The sequence below is a fragment of the Danio rerio genome, chromosome 7, assembly GCF_049306965.1.
Source record: "Danio rerio strain Tuebingen ecotype United States chromosome 7, GRCz12tu, whole genome shotgun sequence".
In the NCBI taxonomy this organism is placed as follows: Eukaryota; Metazoa; Chordata; class Actinopteri; order Cypriniformes; family Danionidae; genus Danio; species Danio rerio.
The window spans coordinates 37721231-37736459 of NC_133182.1; the positions used below are offsets into that span (position 1 = coordinate 37721231).

At 34.9% G+C, this 15229-nt stretch overlaps 1 protein-coding gene across 5 annotated transcripts in view; it reads right to left on the minus strand.

The window, feature by feature from the left end:
* Positions 1-3111: 3111 nt before the first annotated feature.
* cyld (cylindromatosis (turban tumor syndrome)) overlaps positions 3112-15229 on the minus strand; it is a 38862-nt gene continuing 26744 nt past the window's right edge. For 2 of the 5 annotated variants that reach the window (XM_005169019.6, XM_679725.9), the window contains 9 exons: positions 14795-14936; positions 14352-14474; positions 14092-14183; positions 9248-9314; positions 9028-9160; positions 7131-7239; positions 6877-6995; positions 4895-5111; positions 3112-4621 (listed from right to left, as the gene is read on the minus strand). In XM_005169019.6, the coding sequence (XP_005169076.2) occupies positions 4437-4621; positions 4895-5111; positions 6877-6995; positions 7131-7239; positions 9028-9160; positions 9248-9314; positions 14092-14183; positions 14352-14474; positions 14795-14936 (1187 nt within the window). In that variant the 3' untranslated portion in view covers positions 3112-4436. Of the gene's footprint in view, positions 4622-4894; positions 5112-6235; positions 6674-6830; positions 6996-7130; positions 7240-8196; positions 8733-9027; positions 9161-9247; positions 9315-14091; positions 14184-14351; positions 14475-14794; positions 14937-15229 lie in introns of those variants that run through there. The other 3 variants (XM_073908784.1, XM_068222697.2, XM_073908783.1) reach the window with 2 other exon arrangements.

The following is a 15229-nucleotide window of genomic DNA, read 5'->3' on the forward strand; positions in this document are numbered from 1 at the left end:
TTGTGGACTGCACACAACAAGATTAAGTTGATAAAATGGTCACGATCTATGTTCCATTAGCTAAGGTACAGTACATTGAACAAGCAGCAAAAATCCTTTTTTAAGAGTTGTCTGTCCACATAGCGAAAGCCCATACAAACCCAATCGTTACATTCCTGAAGTCTCATCGGGAGGCTCTGAGGTAAACCTCTGACAACAGCACATCGTCTGTTTATCAGAATCAAAGTCGACAGAGAAGGAATCCATATGCTTTGATTTTATTTGACATTCACCCCCTGAGGCTACAGTCTAATGGTGAGAATGGCAATACTGTTCTCCATCTGGTCAGGTAGCGCCAACGTAGGCTAAATTAGCACGTGGCACACAGCAGGCATATGCCACTGCATAAAGCTACAAGAGAGCATTGTGTGCCAGCTGTTGTGATGGTTAATACTAGCATGACGACTGTGCAGTTTGCTGCCTTAAAATGAAAAAAAATTACAGGACTAACAGAAGAGAGGCGTTACTTTGGGGGATGACTTTGTTATTTCTGTAAAAACATGATATTATTAAAGAGACTATATTATGAGTCTGTAAATACACTAAGTGTAAATTAAAAGGTTTATAAGTTATAGCTACAATCATTAAATCCAAATTCTAAAACCTAGATTAGAATGTTTGTTGTTGATTCATAATACTCAGTACATGTTTCTGTAATTACGCTACAAAAAACACAACAGAAATCAAAAAACACAACAGAAATTAAATTAAGTCCAACTTTGGACCTATTAGTAGTAAGTTGCATCAAAAATGCCATTGTTTGGTACACCATATAAATGGCACTTATTTTATGCAGCAAAATATTTGCTGGTATTGAGATTGCATACAGGTAAAGTTTGGGACAGGAGAATTAGATTTTTTTTTTTTTTTTGGAGTTTTTAATATGTCTGATTTTAAAATGCCTACATTGTTTAATTTTTTTATTTCTTTGTACTTTACATTTTGGTCCCACTTTGTATTATGTGGCATTAACTATTGTACTTATTTTTTACGTAATTAAGTACCATATACTTGTTGCACAACACGTACTGTATGGTGCTAGTTAAGTGGTAAATGAATATGGTTAGGGACAGATTGGGTGCTATGGGCAGGTTTAAGTGTGGTTAAGGTCTGAGGGATCAGCCTGATCTCACCAGAAAACTTACCTAGTTTACGTTTTGTGTGATATGATACAAACTAATATAAACAAAATTGTACAAGTTCAGTCATACAAAAATGTAGGATTTTAAAAAGGAGGCGAGACATCCAAACCTGCCTCTAAACCCAACTGTCATTGGGGGATGAGTAAATCGCACTAAAATTGAATGAATAAGATTGTATAAATTCAAACAAATTCAACAATTTACGAATTGCTGTGACATTGTGTTGGAGGGATCGGTCAACAATGTAGTTATACATGTTAGAAAAGTCAGTTCTGTGGGTGCAAATGTCTTGTTGATACCAGAGGTGAGAGACGAACGGCCAGACTGGTTCGAGCTGATAGAAAGGCAACAGTTACTCAAATTACCACTCATTACAACAGAGGTATTCAGAAGAGCATTTCTGAACACACAACACGTCCAACCTTGAGGCAGATGGGCTGCAGCAGCAGAAGACCACACCAGATGCCACTCCTGTAAGCTAAGAACAGGAAACTGAGGCTACAATTCGTACAGGCTCACCAAAATTGAACAATAGAAGATTGGAAAAATGTTGCCTGGTCTCGATTCTCGAGTCTCGATTTCTGCTGCAACATTCGGATGGTAGGGTCAGAATTTGGCATCAACAACATAAAAGCATGGATCCATCCCACCTTGTATCAATGGTTCAGGTGGTGGTGGTGTAAAACTGTTATTTTTTTTGGCACACCGTGTGAACGACACAGCCTACCTAAGTATTGTTGCTGACCATGTAAATCCCTTTATGACCAGAGTACCCATCTTCTGATGGCTACTTCCAGCAGGATAACGTTTCATGTCATACAGCGTAAATCATCTCAGACTGGTTTCTTGAACATGACAATGAGTTCACTGTACTCATATGGCCTTCACAGTCCCCAGACTCAATCCAATAGAGCACCTTTGGGATGTGGTGGAACAGGAGATTTGCATTATGAATGTGCAGCCGGCAAATCTGCAGCAACTGCGTGATGCTATCATGTCAATATGGACCAAAATCTCTGTGGAATATTTCCAGTATTTTGTTGAATCTATGCCAAGGATTTGAGCAGTTCTGAAGGCAAAAGGGGGTTCAACCCCGTACTAGTAAGAAGTACCTAATAAAGTGGCTGGTGGGCGTAAGTTTAGAAAACTACAATGGCAGTAGTTTAGTTAACTAATTGACATAGGTAGTTTTAAGGTTGGTAAAAGGGTAGTAACTTCTAAAATGTATCATAAAAAGTAATTGTGTAATTACATTTAAGTACGAGTATGACATAAAAACATGCATGTATTAAATAACCTTTTATCTAATATAATTATTTTAAAGGGTTAGTACATAGTAGGTAAAGTCACTTGATATGAAGTGGGAGCAAATGAAGTGTGGCTGGAAATGAATATCTCAACATCTTCTAGTATAACTCAACATGTAATAGCTTTGAGGTCAACAGGGGCTGAGACGCGTTGTGGCACATGCATGTGTGTGTGTCTCCAGCTGCTAAGCCTTCACCACAGATCAGCCCCATCTGTCCAGCGCTGGTGTGTTTGCCCCGGCCGTGACACCATGTTAATGAGACCCACACAGGTGACAGGTGAAAACAGGACAAATCCCAACACAAACACTCACACACTTATGACAACACTGAAGGCAATGCACATCCAAACAATACTAAAGACTGTCTACAAACACACATACACGGCAGACGAAAACACTGCTGGCATCAAAGCACAAACACCACACACATCTCGGTGACGTGACAAGACAGAGATTCTCACAACTCGGTGGCGCATCTGTCAACTTTTCAAGGTAAACATTCAATTCACACGCACACACAAAGTGCACTCTTCTTGCTTGTTGTCACTTCTTTCCTTAAAAAAAAACAACAACAACCCCAAAAGAGCAAATGAAAAGCAGTGCAGCCATTACCACAAAAGCTGTTTTCAAAATGGCGTTTTAATTTAGTTAACATTTAAGAGAACAGCACAGAGATAATAAAGTCCACCTGGCTTCGTTTTACACAAGTACACCAGTCGTCATCCTTTCTCCCATTACAGCCGCTCACGGAGAATCTCTCCCATAGTGTACGGTTACATCAGCAGAGATTAAAAAAACAACAGTCCCAATACATGTGGCATTTCATAACGCTTCGGTTTAAACCAGGCCGTGTGTGTAAACAATCTGGCAACTCGTAGCAAACGTGTGCATGGTTCATCAAACCGGTATCTCCATGAACAGTGTTACTGCAGATTAGCCAACAGCACTGTGGTTTAACGTGAGCGCGTTCAGACTGAAACCAGAGCATAACGTATGCTGGAAATCAGCTCTTTATAACATGACCTATTTCTTGACTGCAAACTCTTTAACTTTTGGAATATTATCATAATGTATCTGTAACAATTAATGAACTTATATTTTAGGAGCATAACCTGGGGAGCTGCTTTTTTTGCTTGTTTTTTTTTTTTTTTGCAATTTTTAAAATAACTATTATAATATTTATATTTATAAAAACCAAAATAAAAATGAAATAAGTCCTATTTCAGCAAAAGCTTATTTATATTATTCTTCATGTCCCAAAAAACTGTGCTTAATCTCATTGTTCAGACCAGTGCATGGCAGTCGAGGGCTCTGCTGCATGTGAACACACCGGACAAAAGACTTCACAGCAAAAGAGGAAGGCAAAAAACAGGGACTAACACACGATGTGCGTCTGAACTCTAATTAATGCTGGACGCTGCAGTGCATAAGATGGGACTTGTGACGACATTCAGACAGAAGGAAAACATCCCGTTTTGGTCATTCGTCCGAGGCTTGGTTTACAGGAGTGGAATGTTTTGCCGGTTTGGAGGGGTCAGTTCTGGCGGAACATGATGAATGTGAAGCCGTCAGATGAGCGAGTGCGGATCCTCTGTATTTAAATAGCAAAAACGCCACCCCAAAGAGTCTGAGCTCAGCCACAAATCAGAGAAAACAACAACAACACTTCAACAAACACACACACAAACACATACGCTCTCACACAGTGCAAATACGCTTTTTTTTCAATTTGTTCATTCTCTCGACGTCGTGTTCGATCTCTCGTGACTGTATTTATCCTTCGCCTAGAACTGAGAGAGATGTGGAAGAGAGGATGAGGCAGCTAGATGTTCCTCTTCTGTTTTTCTTCCTCATTCTCTCTTCAGCACAGCACTTATTCCTCCTTTCCCTCGGTCCACCATCCCGGTCATTCCCTACCTTTTCTGTCCGCCTTTATTTCTCCCTCTCTACTTATAGAGGCTCATGGTGGGACTCTGGTACATGCACATGTAAGCGTCACAGAGAAGTCTGCGTGCATAGCCCTGGATGTTTTTTGGGTCCAGCGCGTGGAGTTCTTCAGGAGTCATTTTCAGGTATTCCCCGACTTCTGGACACCGCGACACCTGTGGGATGTTAAATCCATTCTGACCACCTGCAAGAAAAAAAAAAAGTTAGAAATGTTTAGTAAAAAAGCGGTTAATCTGACTTCTTCTTTTAATACTAAAAGGGATAGTTCACGCAAAAAAAAATCAAGAATGTTTGTATTAGTAACACCTAAGGAGCACTGTATCTCTTCCTCATTAATAAGTCGCTTAGGATTTAAAAAAGCACCTGCAAAATGATTAAATCTAATGCTAACACAAATGCTATAAGGTGTTTTAAAACGATAACAGCACAAAAGCAAAGTTTTGGAAGTCCTTTGTACCGTCGCGGTCAGCCATGCTATCAAAGAACAGCCAGGCCGAGTCTGCGGATCCGTATTTGACAAAGGCGACATAGTGGCTGGTCTCAATGCAAAGCACAGCGAACAGCTCCATCTGCTGGTGAGGGTAAGAACCCTGCCTCCATACTGACTCGTGCAGCTCTTTAGGGACTGATAACTTCACATACCGATGAGTCTTACGCCGTGGGTGCAGATGTACCTAAGGTACACAGAAAATAATATTTACATTTATACACAAACTGATATGAAATCTATTGCAGTTTTCGCTACATTATGCTGAAGTAATCTTACAATGCAGTGCTATTAGGAACTTTGGTAACACTTTAGGTCACAATTTACAGAATTAACAAACCTAACTAACACTACTATCTTAATAAATGACTAATTAGCTGTTTATTAATAGTTAGTAAGGTTGAAGTTGGGTTTAGGTTTGGGATAGAATAAGGGATGCAGAGTAAGATCATACTTTTTAACTACTAATGAACAGTTAATCACTTAATAATAGGCAGGTAATAGACCAGTAGTTAAAAGCATAAATTGTGACCTAAACTAAAATGTTACCTAAACTTTAAACAGAGAGATAAAATACACAACATTCAAAAAGAGAAATTTGAATAGAAATATTTATTCTTCATTACTAAAAATACAGAATTGTGTCCGTGTAGGGTTTCATGGTTAACGGTAGGTAGATTGCTTACAAACTGTAGGCTGTTACTGATTACATGAAAACTGTAGTCAGTAATTTTATCTCGATTTACATATTGTGGGTAATGTATTGCACTACCTTCCACTCAGTGGAAAGATAAAAACAGAAATATACTAATACTATAATTATATAAATAATATTTTCCTAAATATAATAATAATATTAAATAAAAAGGAAAGAAAGGAATTGAAAATACCAAAATAAATATAATTTTAAGATAATCAATAAATGATGGATAAATTACTGACACTTTGTGAATAATTTTAAATCAGATAATATGATTAAAAGCAATTTAAAATGTAATTTTACGTAATAAAAAAAATAATTACATGTACATTCTGTTTCTGATCAGCTTATCCAGATGTACATGTAATTATTTACTTCCTTGCACTGAATATAAAGTAAAAATAAATTACTATATAAATTTGTTTTCTTCAATTAGCTGCCAAAACAAAAGTTTTTTTAGTTTGGTTTTTTATATTAAAATAACAAAATAATAGAAATAGTAATTGACAAAAAACTTTATACATAGATAAATAAAAATAATAATTGAACCTACATAAAGACACAACAAAAAGAACTTAAAGAAATCATAATAGTTTTTTTTTTCTTTTTTTCTCAGTGATACCAAAAAGGAAATAAACCATTATATAGATAATTTTTAGGGATGGAAACGAAAACAGTGGTCCCAACGTATTTCCTGTTTTACATTTTACTTTCTATAGATTCTGAGAATCCAAAAATGGTCCACATATTGATAAATAATTATATGATAGCTGTTTAAACATAAAGTTATGATTGAATTATCTCTTGTTACAGTTATGAAATAGTTTGATAACAAGCAGGAAATGTTCATGGGCCAATGACATGACAACATTGAAATGGTCTATATACAGTGGCACTAAACTCTTACACTTGTCTACCTGCTTATTTGAACGGCTATTCATAAGAAAAGGTCTCCACCTAGTGGATATGAAAGGTACAACTGCGAGATAATTCAGTTAAGTAGCCAGTAAAGCAGGGATGTCAAACTCAATTCCTGGAGGGCCACAGCCCTGCACAGTTTAGTTCCAACCCTGCACCAACACACTTACCTGTATTTTTGAAACAAGCCTAAAGGACTCAATTAGTTTGATCAGGTGTGTTTAATTGGGGTTGGGACTAAACTGTGCAGGGCTGCGGCCCTCCAGGAATTGAGTTTGACATCGCTGCAGTAGAGCATGTTCATGAGACGATTATGTGTGTGTGTTTGTAATACCTGCGTATTGCACTTTTCACAGAACTGCTTGATCTTTCCTGGTGTGATGTCATAATCTTCATAGCACTCTCTGCACTCATATAGAGCTAAACCTCCACAGATTCGACATTCTCTAGGGGCTAAAACAAACCTTCGTCAATTCCTTTAAATATAATGCACTTTTTTCTTATATTCTTCATCCCAACACAGATAAAATACATTATGTGTGTTTTTTTTTTTTTTTCAAAGCCTATTTAGTTACTGAAGTGACTCACTGTCGTCTAATAGATCTGTGATGTCAAGCTCCAGAGATGGGAAGATCTTATTAAACATTTTGAAGTCCTTCCCAAACCGAGGCATCTGAATGATAAGGCAAGAAGGGGCCTGGAGAGAAATAAACAGACCAGAACATGACATTTCCCCTTATTCACTCATTTATCACAGTGAACAACAATATTTAGATGCATCAATTCTCATTTGAATACATCTGTCTCTTATAAATATTAAGTGTTTAATGGGACTCATTCGTGAAACAGTAGTAAATATAGGAGTAGTCTGAGTGGTTTCTAGACCTTTTTAAAAAGTCCCTCCAGAATCTTAAAATACTTTCCCAAAACTAGATTTGATTGTTCATGTTCATGGATTGTAATGAATTCCCAACATTTATCAACAGCGAGAGTGCACTCTCATTCATAATCTCCTTCTAATTTAGAAATATGTAAATGATATGTCCAGGAACGCAGTGGAGTGTTCTGGACTCCCTTCTACGGTTTGACTCCAGCATATTTCATTAGTATTAGAAAGACTAATATGCCATAGGCCTAAAAATACAATTTCAAAACACTAAAGCGTTTTAGACAGTTTCAAAATGCCTGCTGCATTTCTACATATGGCCAGATGGCGGCGCTTGAGATTGCTCTGGTGGCACAGTGTTTTTCAGCTGAGATGCTTGGGTTGCTATGATTTGGAATCCACAGCAGTAAACTTTACTAATGTTTACTTTACAAACCATTTTGAAAAAAATTACTGCACAGGTCAAAAGATCAAATGAAATATAATGGAGTTGGGAAAAATAATAATGATAAAAAAGCAGCATGGGAGGAAGCACATGCATATTTCATTTGTAACAACTAACATTTAAAAATATTAACTTTCATGGATTTACACAAAAATTATTATGTTTCATGAATGAGGCCCATTGTGTTTATTTGGAGGAAATTCAACATTTAGGCCTATACTCTGGATGCTAATTCTACTACTACTACCATTATTATTCATTCAGGAATTGTACCTTAAAACGATTCAACAAACACATGAAACCTGACAAAAAGTAATACACAGTACAGTTTAAAAGTTTATTTTAAATAAATCCATATGCATTTATTTGATCAAAAAATATTATTTCAAAACATTAGTTTTACCGTATTTTTATAAATACATGCAAGTTTGATGTATGCCAATTTGTATTTAAAAAAAATATATATTTCTCCAACCCCAAACTACCAGTCTATATATGATTTTTTTAAATCTAAATGTTTCTATGTAACAACAAACTTGTATGGTTTGTAGACATGGGCCGGAATAAGATTCTGACAGTGATAACCTTGGATGAAAATATCACAGTTTTATAGTATTGTGATTACTGCTCTTAAATATATTCTTTTTAAATGTCTGGGTAAAAAAGTGAAACCTTTTCCCCCTTTGAAAGCAATATATTTTGTTTTGAGAAACATTCGAAATATTTTGTAGCAGTAAACAGGTCAGGCTGAATAAATTAACCATTGACTTCTGTTATCGTCATTGGTTTCAAAAACACTGATTTCTTTACAATTTAAAATGGCATCTTGGATCTCTTTTCTGATGGAGATACAGTTGTCCTAAAAAACAAAAAAAAAAAGTTTCAATAAGAAATCTTACACATACCTTAGGAACGGTATAGCAGAAAATGAAAACCTTGACTTTTTCAAACTGAGGTATACCTTGAAAACGGTTATAATCCCATGCCTAATGGTTTGTTCATGTTATCTTTTGTTTGTAAGGTTTGTAATGTTTAGTTTCAACATAAAAACAATAAAGATGACATTATTAAACAATAAAGCATGTAAAATGAAACCGGCCTCTCTGCTAATTGTATGGTTCACAAGGCTCCAGATGCACATGTACATATCATACCTCTGCAAATTTGAGATCACTGTTGATAAAAGACCACTCCAGAAGCTGCTGGCTGGTCGGCACCATCACTTTATCTTTCTTATCCATAAAGATTTGATAGAAGTAACAGTCCTGAACCTTCTGCCCTGCAGACCTGCAAAAGACACACAGCACTTTTCAATACCAACTTCATCATATCAGAAAAGGCAGATTTTTGCATGGATTTGAAGGACATGCCCACCGAAGTCTGAGAAGAGGATCAACTCTCAGGATGTGATGAAACAGGATGTTGAGGAACTCCTCTGGATCTAAAAAGAGAGTAAATGCCTCAGGTCAAACACATCACTCCACACAAAATATTGGATATAAAACATTCAGATAAATATTTGAACTCTGTCAATAAACCAAATCAAATAATCAATGCAAATCATGTCATAATAGACCACATAAATGATCACATTTACAAACAAAATGTTTGTTTCTCATTTTAATTTATAAGGTTGCAGGGGATCCATTAGTTTTCTTTAACTAGTACTTAATTAGTACTTGCATTCAAAGAAAGTAATTGATAGGAACAATGTACATTTTGTGATGAGTTCAGTAGGAGTAGGAGTAGCGTTAACAACATACACATTTTTTTACAGAAATTAACTGTCTGTAATTACATAGAGTATTTATTTAATAAGCACAAGGTAAAAAGACATAAATAATAATAAAAATGTATAATTATCATTTTATGGTGTACATGGTACTATTGTAACAACAAAAACCCTGTCAAGTACACTGTCACGATCCCGCATCCAGAGATCGCTGGTAAAAATTCACATGAACTACACACACCACATGAACTACAACGACCAGAATGCATTGCACCAATCAACACCTGCTCCAGCTGACCGTCATCCAGACACTCTCTCTCACACACACACACACACACACACACACATTCACACCTGCGGCTCATTTCCACTGATGAGCAGGACTATATATTTCAGTTTGTGTGCCCCTCTCATTGTCTGTTGTTTGAGTTACTTCCATGAGGTCTGTGTGTTCCTGCTTTGTTTTGCTTTGTTTTAGTTTGTCTTGTTTTGTCATAGGTTTTTCATTAAATGTTTAAATGCTGCTTTTGGATCAGCTCTTTGTTTTTTCCTCTGAACATTACAACGGATGGTCACATACACAAACATAAATAATATCACTCATTACCTGAATGTATAATTACACTGTAACAATGACACTGCAAAATAAAGGGTAAGCATTAAATGTATCACTCATTTAATTACTCATTTAAAGTCCTCAAGAAATCAAAACAAACCAGATGATTATGTTAGCTCACATTGCTAGTTTTTTATTTTTTATTTTTTGTTGAACAATTCATTTATGCATGTCATTAAGAAAAAAAATTGCCCTTCTAATCTATAATTGAAATGTAAAAATGCACTTCCTGTTTGTATTGTTAAATTGTCTGATTATGTATATCTTAGCAAATGGGCGTGGCTTAAATATTTAACCATGCCACTCCAACTCAGTTTTGACACCAAACAGAAATGGTGAGGAGTGGGAATCTGTTAGGTTGTAATAACTCTCCACAAACCCTTTTCCCCATCTTTCTAAAGGAAATGCCTACTATACAACATCCATTCAGCTTGCAGTAGAAAAAACAGGCCACGGCCACTGCTTGCTAATTTACTATTTTATTTCTTCAAAAACTGTGTCACAATATAAAAAAAAATAACGGTCACAGCTTCCAGTTCAAGGGGACTTCAAATGTTATTATAAAGTGATTTAGGATACACATCTAATATAAACTAGGTCTAAACTGAGAAAACCTGACTACCATAATTTATACGTCGAATAAAGTAAATGTTTTTGATCAACTTTAGCCTCAGCATCCTCTATAAAGTCTTTCATTTATGGCTTTATCTCTGACTTTGTGCTTGTGTACAGAAGGGAATGTTCTATGTCATAACAGTTTTATAAAAGCCCAGTGGACATCAAAGATTCCACCCATGTTTCAGTATGGCTGCACAATGTTCTCTAAAACAGCAGGATGCACACAAGATAAAAGATCATTAAAAGCTTTTATCAAGTACACAGAAAACACTTCACTCCCCAAAACGATTTGGCATCATCGTAAGAGTTTCTGAAAGAATAGCATGTTCTACAACATCAGTACGTGTCACAAGTCATCACATAACAACATTATGATAGGTCCGCTATTATTATTATTATTTATTTATTATTATTATTATTTATTCATTTTCTTTTCGGCTTAGTCCCTTAATTAATCTGGGGTCGCTACAGCGGAATGAACCACTACATTGTTATGTAAATATGTTTTACATATTACAGTATATATATATATATATAATTCAAGTCAAAATTATTATCCCCCTTTTGATTTTTTTCTTTTTTTTTAAATATTTCCCAAATTATGTTTAACAGAGCAATGAAATTTTCACAGTATGTCTGATGATATTTTTTCTTTTAGAGAAAGTCTTAATTGTTTTATTTCGGCTAGAATTATTAATTAAAAAAAAAAACATTTTTGGGACAAAATTATTAGCCCCTTTAAGCTAATTTTTTTTCCGATAATCTACAGAACAAACCATCGTTATACAATAACTGGCCTAATTACCCTAACCTGCCTAGTTCACCTTATTAACCTAGTTAAGCCTTTTAATGTCACTTTAACCTGTATAGAAGTGTCTTGAAAAATATCTAGTAAAACATTATTTACTGTCACAATGGAAAAGATAAAATAAATCAGTTATTAGAAATAAGGTTTTAAAACTATTAAGCTTAGAAATGTGCTGAAACAATCTTCCAAGAACAGAACAGAAATTGGGGGAAAAAATAAACAGGGGCGCTAATAATTCAGGGGGGCTAATAATTATGACTTCAACTATAGTGATGTTTGTCCAATTTATAAATTGTAACATCAAGTATCATATAATGTCTTGCTGCACCTCTAATAATTAAAGAACTTTTACCCAATTGCGTTGATTCTCATTATTATGAAGACCAAAGAATAAATAAAATAAAATAAAATAAAATAAAATAAAATAAAATAAAATGTACTACGTGAATCTAAAAATTAGGTATCACTTTATTTTAAAGTGACAGAGTAACAGATTTCCCATGCACTTACTATAGTAATTACTAGGTTAGAATCGAGTCTTTACACTTTACATTGTGTAAATGACAGATGTTCCTCTTAAAAGCATAAAAACCCAAATATATTGAAATTGTAAAGCAGGTGGCACTCAAATTACAATGAAGAGAGTTGTCATGTCTTTTTTTTTTTTTTTTGATGATAAAGTTCACAGTATGAACTAAAAAATGTAGCAGACTAATTACTATTACTACTAGAAATAATAATGTTAACAACAACAACAGAAAGTTTTGTATTTCTCTGTTATTATTTTTCCTAAAGCGTTGTGGCTGTAACAAAATCTAATGTTTTTGATTAAACAGCCTACGTGCTTATTTATATATTTTTTTCTTATTAATAAAAAGTATGAAGACATTCTCTGATGCACCAAAGCCCCAGTTCTGCCTAAAGTTTTCTAGAGCTACATTTTCTATATCATTATATATATATTTTGATTAAACAGCCTACGTAAAAAGGTTTGGTCACCCAAGATTTAGAGTTTGACATTTACAGCTCTCCAGAAGAGAGAGAGAGAGAGAGAGAGAGAGAGAGAGAGAGAGAGAAAGAGAGAGAGAGAGAGAGAGAGAGAGAGAGAGAGAGAGAGAGAGAGAGAGAGAGAGAGAGAGAGAGAAAGAGAGAGAGAGAGAGAGAGAGAGAGAGAGAGAGAGAAGAAAAAAAATTTTTTGCCATGAGCCCATGACAGCCATATTACAAAGTTACCATTAATAATTTCCTCATTTATTTCAATAACATTTTAAGATAAAAATTATTAGCCCCTTTAAGCTATATATTTTTTTCGATAGTCAACAGAACAAACCATTAAAATACAATAACTTGCCTAATTACTCTTACCTACCTAATTAACCTATTAACCTAGTTAAGCCTTTAAATGTCACTTTAAGCTGTATAGAAGTATCTTGAAAAATAACTAGTAAAATGTTATTTACTGTCATCATGGCAAAGATAAAATAAATCAATTATTAAAGATGAGTTATTAAAACTATTATGTTTAGAAATGTGTTGAAAAAATCTTCTCTCCGTAAAAAAAGAAATTGGGGGAAAAAATGTACAGGGGTTTATATATATATATATATATATATATATATATATATATATAATAAAAACACAAGAATTCAATTCATAACACAATGGAGTTTAATGTTAAGCTGCACCTGCCTTTTCCTTGATTTGTATGTTTATTATTTTAACAAAATCTGTTTTATTCACAACATTTATTGAAACATTTAATTGAAATATGTTTTTTTTTGTAGCTTTACAATAAATCAAACAAATTAAAGGTTATGTTAAAATTAGAAATGACAATGTGTATTAAAGGCATTACCCCCATCATTCTGCCTCTCTTCTCAGAGGGGATGGCCAAATCAAAGGTTATCATGGGCCAACTTTTTCCTGTAGGCCCTAGTTTGGGCATCTCTTTCCCTGAACTGTTCTTATTAGTTAACCGAGCACAGGCTGCTATGTTTTAGGATGGTAGGCCTATGTTGCTTGTCAATAAATGCAACTGTCAAATGATATTTGTAATATACATTTATAAAAACATGATTAACAAATAGCTTTAATTAGACTGTGTGATCAGTAATCAGTATTGGCCGATATGGCTTCAAGTAAGCGGTCATTGGCCCCAAAAATCCTGATCGGAGCACCTCTAATTATTACAATCAATTATGCATAATTACATATAACTAAACCTAACTCACATTCTAGCCGCAACAATATAGTAAGTACATGTAATTGATTAATATTACAATAGTTAAATGAATAGTTGCACTGCAACTACATGACCTTAAAATAAAGTGTAAACAAAACCATTCACATAGCGCCTATCAGTTTCTGTTTGCACCAACAGAGGGCAGCATTTCTTCATCAATACATTTATTCGACAGTGGCATGAAACGCAAAACTCATCTCACCCTTTTCCTCTGAAGTGAATCCAGACGCCGCCTCCACTTTCTCCAGTATCCTCCGAAGTTTCATGATTTTGGTGGCACACACGTAACCATGTCTAACAAACACACACTTAGAGATTAATAAAAAATTACAACCAGCTTGCTCTCATAGAAAGAATAATAGTATATATCAATGTTTAAGTGTTTACAAGTTAAATTGAATTGGCTAAGAGAAATTACATTGTAAAATACACTGCTAAAAATATTAGTAAAATATTACTCACATTCGTAGTGGATTGACTATTTCTGTGCGCAATAACTCTTGGGTCTCTTTGTAATATTCTACATCAGTCTTGGATCTGGGCCTCAGGAGAACCGTATCCAACACAGAACTAAAGGAGAAAAGACTGACATACATAGACAGAGAGATTAATTCTTTACAAATTTAGAATTAAAGGGGCAGTCACAGTACATCTAAAATTTACTCGCCCTCCTCTTGTGCCAAACACAAACCCGGAAGCAATCAATTTCCACTGACAGTAGGGAAAATATACGACAATGACGCGTTCTGACATTTGAAAAAATATCTTCTTTTGTGTTCAACAGACAAACAACTCATGATTTGGAATTTGTAGGGTAAATTTAAATTTTTAAGTCAATTATTTCTTTAAGAGTTAGGTTATAATTTTCAAAGCTTTTGATAAGTAATGTGTATGGCAATGTTCACCAGAACAATGTAGAGTCCAGATAGCAGGAGTTATAATGTCCTTGAATTCCTTTCTTCTTCCCCACCATCACCTCCAAACCATCATTCTCTGTCCGCGGAGGAGTGTTTTCATTCACCACTTCACTCAGGTAACCCCCAAAAGCTGCAGAAAAAAAATCACTGATAAATCAGTTGAGTATAACATGAGCTTTAGAGCTAATAAAACAGGCTATGTTCAAATAAGCTCAACAGACAGCACGTCTGGCCTAAAGTTAAATCCAAAAAGAGAACATACAGATCATTGAATGTTTTGACCAAAACGATATAATTCGAAAACGAAATATTAAAACATGCAGCTATTCCAAAGTACAGTCATGAGACATTGTGTATTTCAACATAATACTATTGTGACAGAATCACTTCCTAGTCTTTTCTGTCCAGTTGAAACTGTTGTCA